A 26,145-nucleotide genomic window follows, 5' to 3' on the forward strand; every position below is an offset into this window, starting at 1 on the left:
CAGCAAACAGAAACCAGCAGCACATCAAAAAGCTTATCCACCACAATCCCAGTTTCATCCCTGGGACGCAAGGTTGGTTCAACATACACAAATCAATAAGCATAATTTGTCACATAAATAGAACCAATGACAAAAACCACATGATTATCTCAGTAGACGCAGAAAAGGCCTTCAATAAACTTCAACCCCCCTTCATGCTAAAGACACTCATTAAACGAGGTACTGATGGAACATATCTCAAAATAATAAGAGCTATTTACGACAAACCCACAGGCAATATCATACTGAATGGGCAAAAGCTGGAAGCATTCCCTTTGAAAATTGGCACAAGACAAAGATGCCCTCTCTTGCCACTCCAATCAACATAGTATTGGAAGTTCTGGCTAGGGCAATCAGGCAAGAGAAAGAAATAAAGCGTATTCAAATAGGAAGACAGGAAGTCAAATTGTCTGTGTTTGCAGATTATATGATTGTATATTTAGAAAACCCTGTCATCTCAGTCCCAAAACTCCTTAAGCTAATAAGCAACTTCAGCAAACTCTCAGGATACAAAATCAATGTGCAAAAATTACAAGCACTCCTATACACAATAATAGACAGAGTCAAATCATGAGTGAACTCCCATTCACAGTTACTACCAAGAGAATAAAATGCCTAGGAATACAACTTACAAGGGATGTAAAGGACCTCTTCAAGGAGAACTACAAACTACTGCTCAAGGAAATAAGAGAGGACACAAACAAGTGGAAAAACATTCCATGTTCATGGGTAGAAAGAATCAATACCATGAAAATGGCCATACTGCCCAAAGTAATATATAGATTCAATGCTATTCCCATCAAGCTACCACTGGCTTTCTTCACAGAATTAGAGAAAACTACTTTAAGTCTCATATGGAACCAAAAAAGAGCCCATATAGCCAAGACAATCCTAAGCAAAAAGAACAAATCTGGAGGCATCACGGTACCTGACTCAAACTACACTACAAGGCTATAGTAACCAAAACAACAAGACTGGTACTGAAACAACTATATAGACCAATGGAACAGAACAGAGGCCTCAGAAATAACACCACACATCTACAACCATCTGATGTTTAACAAACCTGACAAAAACAAGCAATGGGGGAAAGAATTCCCTATTTAATAAATGGTGTTGGGGAAACTGGCTAGCCATATGCAGAAAACTGAAACTGGATCCCTTCCTTACATCTTATGCAAAAATTAACTCAAGATAGAGTAAAGACTTAAATGTAATACCTAAAACCATAAAAATCCTAGAAGAAAACCTAGGCAATACCATTCAGGACATAGGCATAGGCAATGACTTCATGACTAAAACATCAAAAGCAATTGCAACAAAAGCCAAAATTGACAAATGGGATCTAATTAAAATAAAGAGCTTCTGCACAGCAAAAGAAAGCAGAGTGAACTGGCAACCTACAGAATAGGAAAGTGAACATCATCATAGTAAACAGGTAACCTACAGAATGAGAGAAAATTTTTGCAATCTATCCATCTGACAAAGGGATAATATCCAGAATGTATGAGGAACTTAAATTTACAAGAAAAAAAAAACCATTAAAAAGTAGACAAAGATATGAACAGACATTTCTCAAAAGAAGACATTTTTGCAGCCAACAAACATGATAGAAGGCTCACCATCACCAGTCACTAAAGAAATGAAAATCAAAACCACAATGAGATACCATCTCACGCCAGTTAGAATGGTGATCATTTAAAAAGTCAGGAAACAGCAGATGCTGAATAGGATGTGGAGAAATAGGAATGCTTTAACACTGTTAGTGGCAGTGTAAATTAGTTCAACCATTGTAGAAGACAGTTTGGTGATTCTTCAAGGATCTAGAACCAGAAACACCATTTGACCCAGCAATTCCATTACTGGGTATATTCCCAAAGGATTATAAATCATTCTACTATAAAGTCACATGCACATGTATGTTTACTGCAGCACTATTCACAATAGCAAAGACTTGGAACCAACCCACATGCCCAACAATGACAGACTGGATAAAGAAAATGTGGTGTTTACACACCATAGAATACTACACAGCCATAGAATCATGTCTTTTGCAGGGACATGGATGAAGCTGGAAACCATCATTCTCAGCAAACTAACACAGGAACAGAAACCAAATACCGCATGTTCTCACTCATAAGTGGGAGTTGAACAACAAGAACACATGGACACAGGGAGGGGAACATCACACACCAGGGCCTGTCAGGGGGTAGGAGGCAAGGAGAGGGATAGCATTAGGAGAAATACATAATATAGATGACGGGTTGATGGGTGCAGCAAACCACCATGGCACATGTATACCTAAGTAACAAACCTGCACATTCTGCACATGTACCCCAAAACTTAAAGTATAATAAAAAAATATTTTTCTAAATGTTTTTATCCTCCTCTTTAACAAATGAAGAGGCAGTTCTGGTCATCTTAATCATAGACTTTTATATAGAAGATGTATACATAGAAGAAGTCCAAATAAGACAGAAAGAAATGTGACAGCTTATTCTTTTGTTTGCCAGTGAACTTTGGGAAGAGAAAGAAAACCGAGAGAGAGAAAGCAGCAAAAGAAACAGGTACATTTTCTGATCTACCTTCTCCAAGCTGAAGTTCCAGAGAGGAGAAACTTTTAGATAAGATGAAAGGAATGTTGAGAGTAAAAGAGGTTTTGGCCCTTTGGGACTCAAGAGCAAAACTGCTGTGCAAGGCAAACCTGTGCTAATATGGTATAGTCCCCGCAGAGTAAAGAGGGCGGAGAAGGAAAGTTGAGCAGAAAAAGGCCTAATTGTCATTATCTTTCATTTGGTGGAATAAACCTAAAGTTGTCCAAATATCCCTAAGAAAAGAATGAGAAGATCCCAAGACAGCAGTCATGACATAGATTATCTCATAATGGGAAGCAAGGAGAGCTCATCAATAAGGCTATAGACTCAAAACTATCTGCCGTACTTGGCAAAAAACTTGAGACAGACGCAGCATCAGTGGGAGTCAAGGTAAATCCATGTCACACAGGTTGGCCTACCAGGGCCTGAAAAATCTGAATCTAAACTTCCATCAGGAATTATATCATTTGCAGACTCCAGAGGCAGATGCCAATATATTGCCTAGGAAAGCAGTCTACTAATCCAGCTCACCAGTTATCAGTATTTGTATACCCAAGGACCAGCAACAAGGCCAGGGAATAAGTTCCCCTCCACCAGTACACTTGAATAATACTTTGAAGAGGAGCAACACCACTGTTTGCATTTCTGCTTCAAATAGGGGATGGAGACAATTCACTGCCCTTATATCTACTATAATATGAAAGGGAAAAAAATAATTTCTTCAGAAATTAGTTTTAGATCTGCTTTTTAATTTGAAATTTCCTTTTAGGCCAAGAAGTTCAAACACCTGTAAACTGAATATATACATTGTTTATGGAAATGATGTATTATAAATAGAAGAATTATATTAATGAGAACTGCCAAAGGCCAAAGCAGCCAACCATGAATTCTCAAATTCTATTTCAGTTGAAGTCCACAGGGGGATTCTTACCTCACACCCAGATCTCTAGGAATGCTAAAAAGCAGTAGAACATCAACTCACAGACACCTTAGAGTTATCTGAAAGATGTTAGCTGGATGGTCCCTGCTCTATTCTACAAAGGCCAAAAGAGTCCACAAACATGTAGACTAAGTAAGCAAGGCCACCGCCTCAGGATATTTTTCAAAATTAACCATCATGCTTCTGAAGTAGAATGAATCTCATTCTACCCACAGATGTATTGAGCTCTTACTCAAATTCTAGGCAGAAACTATACTATCAAAGACCCCTTAATCCATTTTATAGCCCACAATTTTCCCTCTTTTCATCCCTTTCTCACAGACTACAGCCTGAGATTCCTTTTTGCTTAGATCATATAAATGGTAGGAATTACTATACAATTAAATCCCTTTTTATATCCTCTAGTCACAAAATTATTCAGGATCTGGTCACAAGACTATTAGATCAACCTTCCTTTACCAAAAAATCCACCACATACAATCCATGATTTCAATAGTGTCTCTATATATTTTATTGGAGGAATAACAAAAGTATGAAAAACCTATTTCTGCTTTGTAACACAAATAAATAAAGTTCATTGAGTTTTACAGCAGACTTGAAACTATTACTAGTGGCTGAATTATTAAGATTTGGGAACTGCAAGGGTCCCTTAAAATTTAGGGATTATATCTTATTTATCTTTATGACATCACTGCACCTAGAACACAATTAGTTCTCTTTAAATATTTGTTGACATGAACAGCTGAAACTAACCTCTTTATATATCATTATTTTCAAAAAATACCATAACTTAAGATGACTGTATTACTGAACCGAAAGAATGACACTTTTAATAAATTCCATGGATGCAGGGGAGGTGAGGGAATGGTTTCAGGATAAAATTGTTCTACCTTAGATCATCTGGCATTAGTTAGATTCTCATAGGGAGCACACAACCTGGATCTGTTCACAATACAGTTCACGCTCCTATGAGAATCTAATGCTATGGCTTATGGGACAGGAGGTGGAGCTCAGGTGGTAATGTTCACTTGCCCTCTGCTCACCTCCTACTGTGCAGTCCAGTTGCTAATATGCCACAAACTGGCGGTCCATTGCCCAGGGGTTCGTGACTCCTGAAACAGAAATTACGAGGGGCTGGAAAAAGAGGGGATGGAAAATTACTGTTTAATGATTATATAGTTTTTGTTTGGGATGATTAAAAATGTTCAAGTCTAGAGAAAACTATTTTAAAATTCATGTGGAACCAAAAAAAAAAAAAAAAAAAGCCCAAATACCCAAGGCAATCCTAAGCAAAAATAACAAAGCTGGAAGCATCACACTACCCAACTTCAAACTATACTACAGGGCTACAGTAACCAAAACAGTATGGTACTGGTACAAGAAAAGACACACAGACCAGTGGGACAGAAAAGAGAACGAAGAAATAAGACCACACACCTACAACTATCTGATCTTCAACAAACCTGACAGAAACAAGCAAAGGGGAAGGATTCCCTATTTAATAAATGGTGCTGGGAGAACTGGCTAGCCATATGCAAAAAATTGAAACTGGACCCTTTCCTGACACCCAAAAACCAACTCAAGATGGATTAAAGACTTACATGTAAAACCCAAAACTGTAAAAACTCTAGAAGAAAACCTAGGCAATACAATTCAGGATATAGGCATGGGCAAAGATTTCATGACAAAGATGCCAAAAGTAATTGCAACAAAAGCAAAAATTGAAAAATGAGATCCTATTAAACTAAAGAGCTTCTGCACAGAAAAAAAAAAAAAAATTAACAGAGTTAACAGACAGCTTACAGAATGAAAGAAAATGTTTGCGAACTACATCTGACAAAGGTCTAATATCCAGCATCTATAAGGAACTTAAACAAATTTACAAGAAAAAAAGCAAACAGCCTCATTAAAAGGTGGGGTAAACAGACACTTCTCAAAAGAAGACACATGTGACCAACAATCATATGAAAAAAAGCTCAGTGTCACTGATCATTAGAGAAATGCAAATCAAAATCACAGTGATATACCATCTCACACCAGTCAGAATGGCTTTTATTAAAAAGTCAAAAAATAACATGCTGGTGAGGCTGTGGTGAAAAAAAAGAACACTTTTACACTGTTGGTGGGAGTGTAAATTAGTTCAACTATTGTGGAAGACAGTGTGCTGATTCCTCAAATATCTAGAGACAGAAATACCATTCAACCAGGCAATCCCATTACTGGGTAAATACCCAAATGAACATAGTGTTCTACCATAAAGACACATGCACGCGTATGTTCATTGCAGCACTATTCACAATAGCAAAGACATGGAATCAACCTAAATGCCCATCAATGGTTGACTGGATAAAGAAAATGTGGTATATAAGCACTATAGAATATTATGCAGCCATAGAAAAGAATAAGATCATGTCTTTTGCAGAAACATGAATAGAGCTGGAGGCCATTATCCTTAGAAAAGTAACACAGCAACAGAAAACCAAATCCTGCATGTTCTCACATATAACTGGGAGCTAAATGATGGGAATACGTGGACACACAGGGGGAACAATGCACACTGGGCCTACTGGAAGGCAGAGGGTGGGAGGAAGAAGAGTATCAGGAAAAATAACTAACGGATACTAGGCTTAATACCTGGGTGATTAAATAATCTGTACAACAAGCCCCCATGACATACATTTACCTATGTAACAAACCTGCACATCCTGCACATGTACTCCTGAACTTAAAATAAATTTTTTTAAAAGCTCAGGAAATAGATAGTGGTGGTGGTTGTATAATTGTGAATGTACTTGAATTATACACTTAAAAATGGCTAAAATGGGCCAGGCATGGTGGCATTTGCCTGTACTCCCAGCTACGGGGAAGGCTGTGTGGCAGGAGGATCATTTGAGGCTAGCCTGGGAAACACAGAAAAACCCTTCAAAAATTGTTAAAACAGTAAGTTTTAGTTGCATATATTTTACCACAATAAAAAAGGCATAGTGACTACTAAATATTAAAATAATACCTCACAAAGTGCTACATAACAATTCACTCTACAAGTGTGAAGACTCTAAGGTGTACATACTGTATAAATTACCTATCTTATTTACCCCAAAAGAAACAAATACTAATCAGTAATGAGCAAATAGGTAAAATAGCTGAATATTAAAAATAAAGATGGACTACAATTCCCTTATCAGTAGCCTTACCACTTTACAAAGTAGTTTGAGAGCACTGTGTGTTTTATTCTTACTTACAAGTAAACTGAATAAGAATGGGTAAAAAATATGTTGTCCTAACAGAATTTGAAATAGCTATAGAATAATGACTGCTAAAGATACGCTAATTTGATAATTGAACAAATATTTTTAAAGGTCATTAGATTCATTCTGTAACAAGTCACATGTGAATATTAAAATCTACATTATTTGAAAACAAAAATATAAAGAATATGGTTGAAACAGACAAGTTAGAACTCTAAGTCCTCCAAAGGGTTAAAATAAGCTGTAGTCTTTGACCAATCACCCTCTAGAACCATGTCTTCATAAATTTGATTCATTTATAGAGTGTTTTTGATGATAGGCAATTCTTTGTTGAAAGTTAAGTGCTCTTTTATATGAATAAATAAAAAAGGCTTTGGTTTGAACTAATACATTATTTTGACAAATGTTTATTGGAACCTCAGTTATGGGTTCATAAATCAGAGTTCTTTGTGGTCCATCAGGTGAGCTCAGCAATGCCACCAGATGTCACAGCAAATACCAATAGGGTAATTAAAACAAGTCCATGGAATGCAGTCCCTCTCCTACACAATGACAGTAGTCAAAACAAGAAGAAATAGCTTATTATCTTTAATTTAACCTACTGAAAATACTTCTGCAAGATGTCATAACCATACCTTCAAAGAAAAAAAACATTTGTTTTCTATTTACTATTGTATTAAAATGACAAGGCCAGGCATGATGCATGATCTGTCAGACAGATTATTTCCAAATCTATCTCACAATAAAAAGGAGGAAAATCATCTGTATGCAGTAACTAAACTATATCCTTAGAAAAATTATTCCTCTTTTTTTCTTCCTTTTCTTTCCTTCCTTTCTCTCTACCCGCTTTTCAAAATAGCTCTTATTTCCTGAAAAGTGAGTCCTATTAATAATACCTAATGTACCTGACCCAATGCACATCCAGTTGTATATTGCATGGGCCTGAATTGTTTTTAAAAATTCCATGATTAAAAGCTTGCATTCTTTTCTATCAAATAGAAAACATTTGGCAGGAAAATTCTAGCAAAACACCAAACCCATTTATGACTAAAAACTGGAAAGACTTTTTACTCTGGAGACTTTTGAAAGTCTCTGTACAGTCCTGGCACTACCAGCCATAAAAAGGAAGGGGAACAAGGCTTTTAATTAAAATAGTCATTTGCATAATATAGCTTACAGTGGGAAATTTTCTTGAAGGATCCCTGCCTGTCGGAATGATAGGTAGACCTCTGCATAATTCATCCTAAACAGTCACAAGTAACACAGCGAGCACATTAGAGATTGCTTCTAAACCGACCAGGCAGCTCCATTTAAAGGGCCAGTATGGTAAGGCCATATAAGGAGAGCTTTGCTATTACTCTATAACTTCACTGCCCATGCCTGCTGGCTTCACTATTGATGATAATATAAATAGACAGTGAGTGACAATTTAAAATGCTAGCTATTGAACTACTCTAATCTTAAACCAAAGAAATTATGTCATCAAGACTGACTTAAAAGAGCAATGTCTAAATACAGCTGTTATTTGTGAACAACAAAAATGTTGCCATTATATCATAGGACAATGTTTAGAAAGAACTGAACCGGGACCTGGGTCTTCCAGGGCATCTCTGATTCCACATTATCTGAGTAATCCCATATTTTTTAAAAAGTTCCTATTAAATGGGTGCCTAAACTATAAAGGCAGCTAATTTGCAAGAAAGAACTGGGGAATAAGACAGCCGGAATGAGCCCTGTCAACATCAAAACAAATATTATACATTGACCTCAGAAACTTTTCTGTCCAAAGAACCACAATTTGATGGGATTAGTGTATAGAGAAATTTATATTCCAAGGCATTATTATAAACAATAGAGCAATAGTCCGGCAATTACTGGAGTTTAACAGCTAAGTGTGGTCAGGGAAAGAGTGAGAGAGAGCCCTACCGGTGCTGCCGTCATCCCAAGCTAATTGTGGGCATACTCAAAGCTGTGTCTCCCTAAGGAACAACATCAGAGGCTTAACAACGTAGGGGTGGGAGACATATAGCAGAGAGAACAAGGGAGAGACTTTAATAATCTAGCCAATCGCTAAACAAATAAATAAGAAAATAACAATAACCAGCCCCAGGGTAGTGCCCAGAGTAGCTATATTATCAAAAATAGTTACCAACAAAAAATGATGAGGCAAGCAAAGAAACAGGAAAGTAAGATCCATTCTCTGGGAGGTGGGAGAGCAAACAACATAAATTTCCTGTCAAAACAACCAGATGTCAGATTTAACAGAAAAATAGTTCAAAGTAGCCATTACAGAAATAAAGGAAAGTGGCCGAGCACAGTGGCTCACACCTGTAATCTCAGCACTTTGGGAGGCTGAGGTTGACGGATTACCTGAGGTGAGGAGTTTGAGACCAGCCTGGCCAACATGGAGAAATCCTGTCTCTACTAAAAATACAAAAATTAGTTACACGTGGTGGCATGCGCCTATAGTCCCAGCTACTTGAGGAGGCTGGGGCAGGAGAATCACTTGAACCCAGAGGCAGAAGTTGCAGTGAGCTGAGATCGCGGCACCACACGCCAGCCTGGGTGACAGAGCAAGAGTCCATCATAAATAAATAAATAAATAAATAAATAAATAAATAAAAGCATGATTAAAGAAGTAAAGAAAGATATATTGACAATGTTATACCAAATAGAGAATACCAATAAATATAAATTTTTAAAAAAAGGAACCAAATCAAAATTCTGGAGTTGAAAAGTGTAATGACTGAAATAATGTATTTGCTAGAAGGTCTCAACAGGATGTTTGAACTGAAAGAAAAAGGAACTCGTAAATTAGAAGATAAATTGACAGAGATTATGAAAGCAAAGGAACAGAGAGAAAAAAAAATGATGAGGAAAAAATAAACGGGCCCTCACAGAAATATGGGACACCATTAAATGCACCAACATGCACATAAAGGGAGTATCAGAAGGAGATGAGAAATGAGAAAATTCATAACCAAATGAGATTTCACCAAGAATTCAAAGGTAAACATCCAAAACTCAAATAATGTAGTATGTCACACAAGTAAGCTAAGAAACAAAAATCACATGATTGTCTCAATAGACACAGAAAAAGAATTTGAAAAAAAATCTATTACCCTTTCATGATAAAAACATTGAACAAATAGGAATAGGAAGAAATTTCCTCAACCTAATAAAGAGCATCTATAAATATCCACAGTTAACATCATACTTAGTGGTGCAAGACTGGATGGTTCCCCTTAAGATAAGCCACAAGACAAAGATGTCAACCTTCACCACTTCCATTTGACATTGTACTGATGTTCTAGACATGGCATTAAAAAAGGAAAATAAATAAAAGGTATACAAATTGGAAGAGGAGGCAAATAATCTCTATTTGCAGATGACATGATCTTATATGCAGAAATCTTAAAGTAGCCCAAAAAACTATCGGAGCTAGTGAATAAGTTCAGCAAGACTTCAAGATTAATATACAAAAATCAACAATATCTCTATACATTTGCAATGAGCAATCCAAAAATGAATTAAGAAAACAATTCTATTCACAGTAGCATCAAAAAGGATGTAACACTTAGGAATAAATTTAATAGAAGACAAAACTTATACTCTGAAATCTATAAAAACATTGTTGAAAGAAACAAAACATCTAAATAAACAGAAAAGACATTTTATGTTCATGGACCAAAAAATTCAACACTGCTTAAATGGCAATATTCCCCAAACTGATCCATAGATTCAATGCAAACCCTATCAGAATCCTAGTTAATTTCTATGCAGGAAGTGACTGATTCTAAAATTCATATGAAATTGCAAGGGACTCTGAACAATTAAAATAATGCTGAAAATTGATAATAAACTGAGGAATCACACTTCCCAATTTCAAAACTTAGTATAAAGCAACAGTAATAAAAATAGTGTAGTACTGACAAAAGAATAGATATATAGAGTAGTTGAACAGAATTGAGAGGCCAGAAATAAATCCATGTATCTATGGTCAACTGATTTTCGATAAGGGTGCCAAGACTAGTCAATGAATAAAGAATAGTCTTTTCAACAAATGGTACTGGAGTAACTGGATAGCCATAGGCAAAGGAATAAAGAATAAACACTTATCTCACACTCAAATCAACTCCAAATTGATCAAAGACCTAAATGTAAGGGCATATAATTATAAAAGTCTTAGAAGAAAACATAGGAGCAAATCTTTATGACCTTTTTTCATATGAAACCAAAATCTTGAGCAGCACATGAAAAAAAACTGATAAATTGGACTTTGCTATGGTTTGTCCTCACCAAAACTCATGTGGAGACATGGTCCTCATTGTAGCTATGTTGGGAGCTTGTGCCTTTAAGAGGTGATTAGGTCCTTAAGAGGGATTAATGCCCTTTAGGGGTAAATTCTCACTCTCACAGGACTGGATTAGTTATCATGAGAGTGGATTGTAAAGTGAGGTTGCCTCTCGTGTTTGGTCTCTGCACATGCTCACTTCCCCTTCATCTTATCTGCCACATTATGATGCATCATGAGGCCCTCACCAGAAGCCAACCAGATGAGGCCACTCAATCTTGAACCATTCAGCCTCTAAAACTGTAAGATAAATAAACCTCTTTCCTTTATAAATTACCAAGACTCGGGTATTCAGATATAACAACAGAAAACAGATTAAAACAGACTTCATCAAAATTTTTAAATATTGTGTTTTAAAGAAGCCAGTCACAAAAGACCACATCCTATATGATTCTATTCATATGAAAGTCCAGAATAGGGAAATCAATAGACAGAAGGCGGATTGTGGTTGCTTAGGACTGGAATCAGTGAGAGGGAAAATGGGGTGGAGGAGCAAGAGTTGTATTAATCATGGTTCTCCAAAGACAAAAAAATCAATGGGATGAATATATAGAGAGATTTGCTTCAAGGGATCGACTTACACAATTGTATTAATCACGGTTCTCCAAGGAAACAGAACCAATATGATATAAAGACAGATATATGAGACGGGCTTTATTATGGGAATTGGTTCATGTGATTATAGAAGCTGAGAAGTCCCACAATATTGTGTCTGCAAACTGGAAAATCAGGGAAGCTGGTGGCATAGCTCAGTCCAAGTTCAAAGGTGTGAGAACAAGGGAAATGGGTGGTATAATTTTTACTTCGCGACTATGGGGTGACAGAGCAGGTGTGGAGGTTTTGTTACAATTCTGAGTCCAAAGGCCAGAGAACTTGAAGTTCTGGTGCCCAAGGGCAGGAGAAGATAGATGTCTCAGCTCCAGAAGAAACGGCAAATCATCTTTCCTCTGCCTTTTTGCTCCATTCAGGCCCTCAAATGATCGTATGATACCTACACATTGTGGAGGATGAGGGCACATCATCCTTACTTAGTCCTCTGATTCAAATGTCAATCTCTTCAAGAAGTATCCTCACAACCATACCCAGAAATAACGCTTTACAAAGTATCTGAGTATCCCTTTACTCAGTCAAGTTGATACCTAAAATTAACAATCACAGGCCAGGCACGGTGGCTCACACCTGTAATCCCAGAAATTTGGGAGTCTGAGTTGGGTAGATCACTTGAGGTCAGGAGTTCAAGACAGCCTGGCCAACATGGTGAAACCCCATCTCTACTAAAAGTAGAAAAATTAGTAGAAAATGGTGGCAGGTGCCTGTAATCCCAGCTACTTGGGAGGCTGAGGCAGGAGAAACCCTTAAACCCCCGGGAGGTGGAGGTTACAGTGAGCTGAATTGTGCCACTGCACTCCAGCCTGGGCAACAGAGTGAGACTCCATCTCAAAAATAATAATAATAATAACTATCACAATTATGGAGGCTGGCAAGCCCAAAATCAGCAGGGTGGGCCAGCAGGCTATACACAGCATGAGCCAATACTGCAGTTCAAGTCTGAAGGCCAGAATTCTCTCTTGCTTGAGGGAGATAAGTCATCTGTTTTTTCAGGTGTTCAGCTGATTCGATAAGGCCCAACCACACTATGGAAGGCAAAATGTTTTGCTCCAAGTCCATTCGTTTAAATATTAATCTCATCCAAAAACATCTACACAGAAATATCCATAATAACATTTTTGACCACTTACCTGGGCACCATGACCCAGCCAAATAGACACATAAAATTAACCATCACAGAAAGGATAAAAGTAAGAGTTTATTTTTTTAGGTGATGAAAATGTTCTAAAGTTGATTGTGGTGATAGTTAGAGATTAGAAAAGTTTAATGGTTTTAGTCTATTTTGATGACTAGGCTAAAAACCATTGTATTAAATAAACAGTTGAATTGTATTAATTATATATCAAGAAAGCTGTTTTCTAAAAGGAAGAGCAGACTCCAATGGAAATCTTCATATCCTTGGAGAATGAAAAGAAGTTATTTTACCTGCATTTTTTAAAAAAGCTGCACATCTACAGATACCACGAAAACCTAAATTACTCCTCTGGAATGGTAACCAATCAGTTATTTAACAGGTATTTATTAAGACTTATCCCAGAACATTGCTGAATACATAGACAGCCCTCCAAAGCACATGCTGATGGATTGATTTATTGCTCCCATAGTGGAATCAGATGATTTTCCTAGGGAAAAAAATATACTCCATTCAATTATCTAGGAGCTTAGAAAAAATAACAGTATTCTGCTGCTAATAGTAACCCTTGGAAATTCCATGCAAAGTTCACTGAGCAACACAGAAATGCAATCCCTAATCTATATGAGCTTATATTCTAGTTAGCAAGACACACTACCAGACACAAAACAAAACTATAAATAAAACCATTGTTTAACCTTAAAGCGACCATAGCTAAAGGGGCTCCAGTCCAGAAAAAATAAGAGAAATAATATTTATCATTAAATACTTCATGAAATCCTACCATGCACATAAGTGGATTCATGCATACACACACCATACACACACGCATTTATACATACTTCCAAAGCCCAGAAAATAATTTGCAACTTAGGCCTTATTCCTGATCTAATCACTACTACTACTTGTATTTAACAGTCTCTGTAGATTATATTTTCTAAATATCAGGAATAAATATAACACACAACAGTCTAATGAAAAACTAAGATATTATACGCAAAAGGATTCAGCTTATTTGTTATATAGTCACAGTGACACCCTAGGGTGACTGGTCTGTCACCAGCCAGAAACCTCTGTGGCCAGTAATGCCTCTGCTTGGGGTTTGCTTGCACCTGCTGGACTCATCCACCCAAACGGCCTGGCAGGCTGCGCTCAACTCGCACTACCGGCCTGGATCCAATGCCTGCCAAGGGTGAGTCAGGCATTGAGTGGTGAGAGGTGTGTGAGTGAGCAAGCATGGGTCCAGCCACTGTGCACAGCCAGGCATGCCAGCTGTGGCAGGGGGGCAGCTCCAGGCACTGGCATAGATGCCGGCTCCATGTGAGGCTGTGACTGGACCAAATGTAACACAAGTGGCTTCTGCTGCAGGCACCAACATCTAGATAAAGGAAATGTGGTGGCACCTGAAAGCTTGGAGGCACGAGTAACCACGGAACTCCAAAGAGGGTGTTACAGTGTGTCACAGCCCTAGACTGGGGAGCCCTGAGGTCTGGACTCCCAGAAGGGCCACAGCTCTTCTCTCCTTCTCATCACCCACAATGTGGCAAGCATGGAACATGTTTCAGCCCCGTTTGTATTACAGCTCTTTCAGTCCCACCATTCAGCAGGCCCCAAGTTTTTGTCCCACATCCAGGAAGAAGGAGATACACAAACAACTGGAGGGTGAGCGATGCAGACAGGATCTTCATTGAGCAACAGAAAAACTCTCAGGAGACCTGAAGTGGGTCACTCCTTTGGGTAGCTCCTTTCTGTAGCCAGGTCATTCTGATGAATGTCCAGCTCTCAGCAGAGAGGAGACCTATGGTGGGTAGCTCCTTTCCACAGGCAGTTCATCCAGGTAAGTGTCCAGCTCTCAGCAGAGAGGAGACCTATGGTGGGTAGCTCCTTTCCACAGGCAGGTCATTCAGGTAAGTGTCCAGCTCTCAGCAGAGAGCAGAGCTATGGTGGGTAGCTCCTTTAGGCAGGCAGGTCATCCTCAAGAGTTGAGGAGACCTGAAGTAGGTAGCTCCTTCTCACAGCTTATAGTCCTAATGTCTGTGTTAGTCTGGCTGAGTCTGGGGTTTTTGTGGGCTCAGAAAGGAGGAAGTGCATGCTGATTGGTCCATGGGCAGCCATGGAAAAAAGCACCATAAAGTTCTCATCTGGGCAGTGGATTCTACCCAGAACTCACAGCCTGGCCTCCAGGCTTCAAGCTGTCCCTGGTTAGATGGCGGGGTTTCACTGGGGACTTGCCCTTTTCCACCAGGAACCTGTCTGCCTCCTGCCATCATCGACATGCCATCCACAGTGCCCAGGCTCCTCATGCCAAGGGGCACCTGCAGGCCTGCAAAGAGCCACCCTCAGCCCCTACCAGCCTCCCTCCAATGCTCTTCAGCACCCAAAGTCTAGAGGGAGCCAAGGTTGCAGGGGGCTAGCATTTTAGTGCCTCTCTGAGTGCTCACACATGCAGCTAGGTCACAATAGCACCCAGGCTTGGCTACAACTTTGCTCCACACCAGAGAAGGTGCCGGGAGTGGGGAGAGACAAGGAAGCAGGAGTGGGCACTTCCAAGCCTGTGGGGGTAAGGGGGCTTCCTGGGCCCCTAAGAGTGCAGGGATCCCCAGGTCTAGAGCCACAGCTGGGAAGCTACAGCTGCACCCAGGAGCACAGGTCTCCTGCCCTACTGACTCAGTAGAGGGCAGGGCTCTCACCTGCTCCCGCCCCTGCTGGCTCTGCAGAACAGGGCAGCCTCAGCCACACCTCCCCCGCTGCAGCCCACATCTTCACAGAGGCCATTCCAGATGGGCTGCCACTGTCATTAATTTAATTCTAAAATTTTTTATATAATTATTGCTATCTCATACATGTGGAAGTAATTTTACAAAGATATAATAACAACATCAAAATCAAGTTCAATAATACTATATTGGTGAAAGAATATCAAAAACATAAAATTTCAGGGATAGTAACAGTCTGCAAAACACCATCACATACAGTATCTCACTGATTTTTCACAACAGTCCTTGGAGACATTATTATTATTATTAAATATGTAATTCTTATTTTACATATGCAGAAACTGGGACTTAAATGACTCATCATCCAAAAAATAATGTCAAATCTAGGAATCAAACTCTAGTCTTTGGACTTCAAATAAAAATTTCTACATTGCAATTGAAAGTAATTGTTGCCTCAAGCTAAGAATTAAGACTACTCAGAAAGGTGTCTAAGACTCTACTTATCTATCTTAATCTGTTTTCTGTTGATTAAAACAGAATACCTGAAACTGGGTAATTTATAAAGAAACTAATTACTTCTCACAGTTCAGGAGGCTGGGAAGTCTAAGGTCAAGGGGCCACATCTGGTGAGGTCCTTATAGACGGTGGGAACTCTCTGCAGAGTCTCAAGGCCATACAGGCATCCCATAGGAAGGGTGCTGACTATGCTAGCTCAGGTCTCTCTTCTACTTCTTATAAAGTCACCAGTATCACTCCCATGATAACCCATTAATGTATTAACCTATTAATCCACTAATCCATGAATGGATAAATCCATTCATGAGGCAGTGCCTTCATGACCCAATCCTCTGTGGAAAGCAGTTTGGAGATTTCTCAAAGAACTAAAAATAGAATTACCATTCAACCCAGCAATCCCATTACTGGGTACATATCCAAAGGAAAATAAGCCATTCTACCAAAAAGTCACCTGCACTCATGTTTATCTCAGCACTATTCACAATAACAAAGACATGGCATCAACCCAAGTGTTTATCAATGGTGGACTGAATAAAGAAAATGTGGTAAATACACACCACAGAATACTACACAGCCATAAAAAAGAACAAAATCATGTCCTCTGTAGAAATATAGATAGCTGGAGGCCATTATCCTAAGTGAATTAACACAGAAACAGAAAACCACATGTTCTCACTTATCAGTGGGAGCTAAACAATGGGTACACATGGACACAGAGATGGGAACAATAAACACTGGATTCCAAAAGGGAGAAGACAGGGAGGAGGGCAAGCGTTGAAAATTTACCTATCAGGTACTATGTTTACTACTTGGACAATGGGATCAATAGACACTAAAACCTCAGCATCACACAATATACCCATGTAACAAATCTGCACATATACTCCTGAATCTGGGAAAAAAAAAAAAAAAAAAAAAACCGGCCCCACCTCTCAGTACTGCCACATTGGGGATTAAGTTTAAGAATGAGTTTTGAAGAGGACAAACATTCAAACCGTAGCACTATCAAGAAAGAGTTTTTAAAGTGCAGCAACAGCAGCAGTGAAGAAACTTTCAAGTTCTGTACCAGTCTAGGCAAAAAGAAAATACAACATTTCTGCAAACTACATCTTTTCATTTTCCTCTAGTCCTTTCCTACTATCAAAGCAATATATCTAAAAGAAAGAAACTGCAAATTCCCTATACTCTGTGATCTTTATATTCCATGAAGAATATAATTAAAATATATAATTATATTTTATATATTATATTTTATACATTTTATTATATATTTGTATATAACACATTTATAATATATTTTACTTTATGTTTTATATATAATTATATTTTATATTATATATAATTATATTCTTTATAGTCTACATTCTTTATTCTGTTTCAATAAGCACTTCAGGTGATTCTGAGGCACACTAAAGGTTGAGAACCACTAGTCTATGAGAAGCATAGTATTCATATTTGAAGATATGAATGTATAATCATATTCTTTATGGAATATAATTATATACTACATGCTGTTTATTTTACTGTATATAACATATAATTATGTATTATATTCTGTTTAACATTTTTTAAAAGTACTTAAGTCCCACTTTCACAAAATAAAAGGCACAAATCTTAAAACGAAGGATACCATTTAACTACATAATCATCTCTATAACAAACTAGATCTAATAGCAAAATATAGCCTCTTTCGGAAACCACAAATGGTTCATGTTAACTCCAAAGACTACTATGTATATGTGCAAATGCTCACCTAGAAAAGTCCAACTTTGAATTTATTATAATCATTAAGTGGGGCATCAGCCAGCAGAGTTAGAGACGTATTATATATCTCTGACCCCCACAATTACAAGGACAAGATTTACAATTGGAAATGAGCATCAAGATATTGTGCTAGAAATTATGTTTGGCTTTGGTGTTCTCCTGGCTTGCAGCAATATATAGTTGATCATATAAACCAGGGAACAAATTAAGCAGCACGTCCAATTTCTCTGTGGTTCCACTGCCCTCTAGTGGCTGTTTTGAAACTAGTTATTAACTGATAGCCTTCAAAAGTCAACGGGAATTCTCAAAGACGGGAGGGGAGAACACCAGCATCAGCAACATCCGGGAACTTTTTTAAACATGCATATTTCAAGTCTTACCTAATGCCTGCTAAAAAGAAACTCGGGATAGGGACCAGCAATGTGTTTCAATAAGCACTCCAGGTGATTCTGATGCACACTAAAGGTTGAGAACCACTAGTCTATGAGGATAGTATTCATATTTGAAGATATGAATGTATATAGGTGCATATGAGTGTTCTTTTATGAAAATATTGCTCATAATTATTTTTCTGCTTTTTTACTTATATGCACATAATAATCTAGAAAAATCTCATAATTTAGTTGTGGAAATTTAAGTGTTGTAAAGCCATGACCGAACCATATAGAACATAAGAGGATAAAATTAAGTTCGTTCTATATTAAAAGTTCATTTTAAAAGCTTACTATTTAGCCAAAACATCTGACCAGGATCTTCCCCTTTATTTCTTGGCTATAAAACCAATAAGAAAACGTTTGTTGGATGGAATGAATACTTAATCTATGTTTCTGTGGGATACTTAGCATTCGAACTCCTTAGTAGATGTATAATATATTATTTCCTACCCTTTTTCCCATTACATATATTGTTAACGGGATTGTTCAAGCTAACAGAGACACAATTCCAGCTCTACCTTGAGCTAAAGCTGGAAAATATGTAGGCTAAACGTTTTTAAAAATTATATCATAGGCAAATAAATAATTTAGGCCTGGCATGGTAACTCATGCCTGTAATCCCAGCACTTTGGGAGGCCAAAGCAGGTGGATCACTTGAGGCCAAGAGTTTAAGACCAGCCTGGCCAACATGGCAAAACCCAATCTCTACTAAAAATACAAAAATTAGCCAGGTATGGTGGTGCACACCTGTAGTCCCAGCTACCTGGGTGACTGAAGCACCAGAATCACTTGAACCCAGGAGGTTGAGGTTGTGGTGAGCCACGATCACACCACTGCACTCCAGCCTGGGTGACAGAGCAAGACTCTATCACAAAAATAATAATTTTTAAATCATGCATAACTTAGCATAGCTCTAGGTAACCTATTCATCAGATAAAGACAGCATGGTTTCACAAAAAATAAACTGGATTTGAGGTGAAAAATCCTGAGATTTGATCTGTGTGAACTTTGGCAAATTATTTAAACTCTATGAACCTTGGTTCTCCCAGTTAAAGGGTAGTGATGATAATAATATCTATATTGCAGTTTTTATCAGGGTCATTAGAGATGAGAGAGAACTAAATGTTAAATTTAAAAAGCTTTATACATCTTGTCCAAGTAAATATTACAGAAAGATTTTACTTTTGAGGTGAAGTCTCGCTCTGTCACCCAGGCTGGAGTATAATGGCATGATCTCTGCTCGCTGCAGCTTCTGCCTCCCAAGTTCGAGTGATTCTCCTTCCTCAGCCTCCCAAGTAGCTGGGATTAGAGGTAGCCGGGCTAATTTTTGTATTTTTAGTAGAGATGGGGTTTCACCATGTTGGCCAGGGTGGTCTTGAACTCCTGATATCAGATGATCCACCTGCCTCAGCCTCCCAAAATGCTGGCAGAAAGACTGGCAAATATTACAGAAAGATTACTGAAAATGTTATAGATTAATAAGAAGGTGGGTATATCTCTTATTGCACAAATCCTCTCACAAATAACCACTATGAACTCTGGACAAAATACTGACAATTACCTGAAAGCACTTGACAGCAAAAAAAAAGCAAGCAGACACTGGAGAGTGGTCGACATCTGGAAGAAGGAATGGCACTGAGTCAGAGCAGACCCCACTCAGCACATCAACTACACAAAATCCAAATTTAAAAACCTACAGTTTTAGTGGTTTTAAGGCCCAGAGAATGTAGTATGCGATGACCACAACTGCTGAAAAATGAGGTGGAAAATCTAGGAGAAAAATAGAACCAACAGAAAGGAAGTCTCACTTCATATATTAATTCTGCCCTAATTTTAGGCTGACCTTGAACTATGCATATAAGGGAACACCCTATGCAGCCCACTGAAGGTTAAATAAAGATTGTTTAGAGTTCAGAGCTTAAAGTTCAAGTTACTGCCTGCTGAAAAGAAAAAAAAAATGTTCCTCTGAAGAACAAAAATAATCAAGAGGATCTAAAATGTATCAGTCATACCATCAAGGACACAATTCAAAAATAGTAGCCATATGAGCAAACGTGAAAATGTAACCCATACTCAAGAGAAAAGGCAATCAATGGAGACCAAGCAGCTTAACTTCTTTTCTCACCTTCACCCCACAAACATACATGCAAACATATACATCAAACATGCAGAAACAGGGAGCTATGTAATTATACAAGAATTATGTGCCCAAGGTAAACCAAAGATTTCCTGCCTCCTACAAGAGTATATGGTTCACACTGATTAACTTTCTCAAAGAGTAGTATAGGGGACATATTACTGAGTTTTTGCCCAGTTTTAATCAGGTTATTTAGGCTTTTTTGTTGTTGTCCAGTTATAGAAATTATTTACATACTCTTAGAAGTAGACAGTTCTCAAAGAAGATATATGAATGGCCAATAAGCACATAAAAAGATGCTTAACGTCACCAATCATTAAAGAAATCCAAATCAAAACTACAAAGAAATATCATCTCATATTCATTAGGGTGACCATTATCAAAAGAAAAAAAAAAACAGAATACAACATGTGTTGGTGAGGACATAGAGAAACTGGGGCATTTATGCACTATCGGTGGGATTGTAAAATAGTGCAGCCATTATGGAAACAGTATGAAGGTTCCTCAACACAACTAGCATATGATCAAGAAATCCTACTTCTGAATAGGATTTAAAACAGATTACCATGTGATCAAGTAATCCCATTTCTGAGTATATATCCAAAAGAACTGAAAGCAGAATCTCAAAGAAGTATTTGTAAATCCAAGTTCACTGTTGCACTATTCACAATAGTCAAGAGGTGGAAGCAACCCAAATATCCATTCATCAATCCATTCATCAATGAATGAATGGATAAAGAAAATGTGGCACATACATACAATGGAACACTATTCAGCCTTAAAAAAAAAAAAGTAAATCTTGTCACATGCTAAAATATGAAGCTCAGAGACATTATACTCAATGAAATAGCCCAGTAACAAAAGACAAATACAATATGACTACACTTATATGTGTCTTAGTGTGTTTTCTCCTGAATACCAGGGACTGGGTAATTTATAAAGAAAAGTTTACTTTACTCATGGTTTTAGAGCCTGGGAAGGCCAAGAGCATAGCACTGGCATCTGGTGAGGGCCTCTTTGTTGTATCATAACATGGCAGAAGGCATCAAATAGTGAGGGCAAGAGTGTGCTAGCTCAGGTCTCTCTTCCTTTTCCTATAAAACCACCAGTCCCATCATGGGGAACCCATCCTGATAACCTTATCTAATCTAATCTTAAATACTGCCCAAAGTCCCCACCATTTCCAAATGCCATCAACATACATATTTGGAGATTAAGTTTCAAACACATGAAATTTTGGGGGCACATTCAAACCATAGCAATAAGGTATCTAAAGTAGTCAGACTCATAGAAACGAAAAATTATAATTGTGGTTGCCAGGGACTTGGGAAAGGAGGAAATGGGCATTTGTTCAATAAATAGAGAGTCTTAGCTTTACAAGATGAAAAAGTTCTTGAGATCTGTTGCACGAGGTGAATACAGTTAACACTGGTGAACTGTACATGCAAAAGTGATTAAGATGGTAAACTGTATATGTTTTTACCATAATTTTTTAGAAATAAAAACAATTTAAAAATATGACTTAGATACAACTATTCTAGCACAAATAGGAATAATATAATTATGTTAAGAGTGCGTTAATTCAGACAAGCTAGGAAATCAGTAAATAATGAAATGTCAAACCTCTCAAATGCATACCAATTCTCTTTTGTACTTATGAATTGGAGATTTCATGGATGAAAGCATAGCAGGTGCTAAAAATTTGTTTTCTTCTTACCCTTCCTTCCCTTTTCCTCTACTCAACCTGTCCCCAACTGCAAATATATGCACTGAAGACAATAAAGGAAAAAATCATAAAGTGTTCTGCTTTTCTCTTCCCTTTGCAGTCCTCCACAACAGGTACAGTAGTATTAGTTCAGGAACAAGGAAGAAAAATAGGAAGGAAGCTCAATTCCAGCCTTCTCATTATGAAAACCAGACCATTTCTTACATTTCAGGCTCAAGATGGCAGCTCTACCAGGCAGCAGAAAGATATCTGAGTACCCAAGATCTTCAAAACCAAATGAGAAATTAATTTTAAAAATAAAATACTACTATGTACCTCCTATTTCACAGAATTAATTTCAAATTAAAAGTGGCAAAAATAAGAGACAATACACTCACATAATACACATTTTCTTTACTAACCAATGAAATAAAATATAAGAAAATATATATCATAAATGAATAGCTTATTCCATTAGGAAATATCTCATTCTACATTCTCTTAGAACTGGTTTTCCATCAATTTCATCACATTTTGTTTCTTCACTTCTGTTGGGGTGAAAAGTCCCATAATAAACAATAAGAAAAAGAATTCCAAGAAGAAGAGTAAGAACTATAGTGATACTGATAGGTATAAAATAGTCTGAATTAAAAATAGTGAGAGGGCAAACCCAGAATACAATCAATATGCCCAAAGTGCCCAGTACCCTAACAATATAATAACAAGACATTGGACACTTGGTATTCTGTCCCTTAATATTAAAAAACGTAAAGATAAGAATGAATCCAACAACAATCCTATATAAGAATTCCATACTTACAGAAGTACAAAACTGGGTGTTCTTTTTAAATGCCCATATTACACCTAACAACCAAAGAAATAACAACATAAATAAAGCAATCTTAACATTTAAGAATAGTAGAAGTACAACACTGAGCATCCACGATAATAATGTAAAAAACTTGTAAAAGAGATATGTGATTTTGGGACATAATCCATTAAGAAGCTTCTTGTCAGGTAAGGATTTTCTTAAAGCTACTTGATAATCAACAGTTGACCAAGAAATAGCACAGCAAGAGACCATGGTAGCCGCATCTACAAAACAAAAAAATAAAAAAGATATTGTTATAGGAATAATAATAAAATATTAAATTACTATATCCCATACATGCTATATCTACATACACACACCCACAAACACGTCAGGTACTGTACTCATCTCATCTAATCTTCTGAAGTAGACATTAATACATCATATATTACATATGAGGGAACTGAGGCTTGGAGAGATACACTGCTTGACCCAAGCTGCGAAGCTAGCAAGTTGCGGAACTGAGATTTGAACCTGATTCCAAAATGGATAGATTTATCTACTATATTAGACTGCTTTATTATGATTTTTTTTAATTCATGGGAAAAATTTTATTGAGCAACTGATATGCTCTGTGAGTTAAGAGACTACACTTATAATCCTAGTTTTTCTAGGTTTTTTGACCGTGATTTTAGGCATACACCCAATTCACTAAAAGATAATAGCTTCAAGCAGGGGTAAGGGAAGGAGAAGAGGAGGGGTAGAGAGAGAGAAAGAGGGTTAAACAGAAAATTTAATACGAGATATTAAACAAGCCCAACTTCCCATATCCTGAAGATATTGAAACAAGTGAATGAGTATGTTCTAAAACTTACAAATTTCTGTAGGATTTACATCTCCACCCCATTTTTTCTCAACAAATAACAGAAAAGTAAGTTAATTGCCACTTTGTTTCTTTCTTTCCTTCTTTTTGAGATGGAGTCTCACTCTGTCACCATGGCTGGAGTGCAGTGGTGCAATATCGACCTCCACTTCACAGGTTCAAGTAATTCATCTGCCTCAGCCTCCTAAGTAGCTGGGACTACAGGCCCACACCACCACACCCAGCTAATTTTTGTATTTTTAGTACAGATGGGGTTTCATCATGTTGGCCAAGCTGGTCTTGAACTCTTGACCTCAAATGATCCACCCAGTTCAGCCTCCCAAAGTGCTGGGATTACAGGCATGAGCCACTGCACCTGGCCTACCTGGCCTACCACTTTCTATATAATATGATTGAAAGGCAGACTTACAAAAATTTATCTATTGATGAAGAAAATTAGGACAGGACCTTTACAAATGCATTTGCATGCTCTCTTGGTTTTAGCATACACCACTGTACCTCATTAGTCAAACTTTATTGGAGACTGATGTGAGTAACAATAAAACTCCAGTCTACTGCAAAGAAGGCTCTGCATGAATTACTCTTTCTCTATTGTAATTCCCATCATGATAAATTGGTTCTGTCCACACAGCGGCAAGGTGAACCCACTGGGTGGTTACAAATCTGGGGCCTCATCCAGCAATGCCCTTGTGACTACCAGCACATGGTTCAGTAGTCCCACTCTGGCAATGGATCCAGAGGCCAGCCCAAGTGGCTGCCTAGTTCTCTTGGACTGGGGGCTGACTCTGCTACTCTTGGCAGTGCTGCCCACCCAATGTGCATGGATTTAACTATAATAAAGAAATAGTCCTGGTAAGACATCCCATTACTGTAGCCCCCTCACAGGGTATCTATGGCTCCATGGCAGAGTGTCTGTAGCTGTAACCCCATTACAAGGTGTCTGGTTTGGTGAGTATCCTAGGCACTGCCAATGCCTCCTTCCTTCTCCCAAATGGTTCTGTAGCCCCATGATAGGGTGTCTGTCCACAGCCCCATTGTGGCGTATCTGTTTGTAGCTCCACCATGGGATGTCTATCTCAATTCAGCTCCTTCGGGGGTCTTGGTTTGTCTATAGCTCCACTGGGGGGTGTCTGTCTTGGTTCAGCTCCTGGGGAGTCATGGTTGGCTCTCCCTAACTAGTAGGAAGTCTTGGTTCAGGAGACTTCTCCTCAATCAGGAAGATTTCAGGGAGATTTCTCAGACTGAGAATAGGAGGATAGTTTGGATGAGATACTCTTGGAGTTCTTGATTAGGAATCTGATTTGGAAGGCCTTCTGTCCTTCTTGTCTTAGCGTATGTTTGTACATGTGGAGGGGATCTCAGAAGGAATTGTCTACAGAAGTTCCACAGTCCTAACTCAGAGAACTTTCCTTGTCTGGTTACATTCCATGAGCCTGAAAGAATGCTCAACAGGCCTGTCTCAGGGTGACTATCCACTCTTCACCTTGCCCAGAGACCACCCGTTGTGAATTACCATTCAGAGGTCATCCTTCCCCACCTAGAGTAGATCAAAGTCAACAGGGGACCAACAGGAGAAAGTTTGAGCTTTGACAGGTTGATATTGGATGCTGAATGAGGTGACTGGTGTCTGTTTTGTTATGTGTATTTTGCTAGAATGGAAAATGTTAATTCGGTTCCCCATGCAGCCCATTAGGCAACATCTTGCAAAATTGAGAATCTTTTGTCTATGATTCCATAAGACAGAAAAAGTGGCTTTTGTAAAGTGGCTGGAACCCCACAGCTATGGCACATCAAGCAGGATCATCAAAAGTTGCTCCATTCTTCTGGAAGCTGCAGAGAAAAGGAACCTGGAAACCTGGTATGCCAGCAAAAAAAAAAAAAAGCATATGAAATTCTTACCAGCCAAGTTTCTGGTCTCTTTCTCGCTCCTTCTCTATGTGTGTATGTAAATGGTAGACATCACTATTTGTCTCCTCTGCATGAGTCTGATTGATAAAGGATTTGTGAAACTAGCCTTAGGCTGTAGCAAATCTGGTGTGCTGTGTGCTAAGAATTTGTCTTTCTGTGTTATTCTGTAATAGGTATCACAGGATACAATGAGGGTTTAGGGCCCCTATAAGGCTGCTTTTCAAGCCAGCCCCAGCAGGCTGGTCATTTACAAACTTTGCTGTGGGTCCCTGAAACCAATATTGGATGAAATTTCTCTATCTTGTTTTGTGTCCTTAAGAACTTAAACCTTGCAACCATGTGGGGATACTTTCC

At 38.1% G+C, this 26,145-nt stretch overlaps 1 protein-coding gene across 7 annotated transcripts in view; it reads right to left on the bottom strand.

Moving 5' to 3' along the window:
* LOC105483600 (XK related 9) overlaps positions 1–26,145 on the bottom strand; it is a 170,194-nt gene that overhangs the window by 27,373 nt on the left and 116,676 nt on the right. For 4 of the 7 annotated variants that reach the window (XM_071068126.1, XM_011744546.3, XM_011744547.2 and 1 more), the window contains one exon: positions 18,909–23,284. In XM_071068126.1, the coding sequence (XP_070924227.1) occupies positions 22,656–23,284 (629 nt within the window). In that variant the 3' untranslated portion in view covers positions 18,909–22,655. Of the gene's footprint in view, positions 1–18,903; positions 23,285–26,145 lie in introns of those variants that run through there. The other 3 variants (XR_011606952.1, XM_071068127.1, XM_011744554.2) reach the window with 2 other exon arrangements.

The sequence above is a fragment of the Macaca nemestrina genome, chromosome 8 (assembly GCF_043159975.1).
Source record: "Macaca nemestrina isolate mMacNem1 chromosome 8, mMacNem.hap1, whole genome shotgun sequence".
In the NCBI taxonomy this organism is placed as follows: Eukaryota; Metazoa; Chordata; class Mammalia; order Primates; family Cercopithecidae; genus Macaca; species Macaca nemestrina.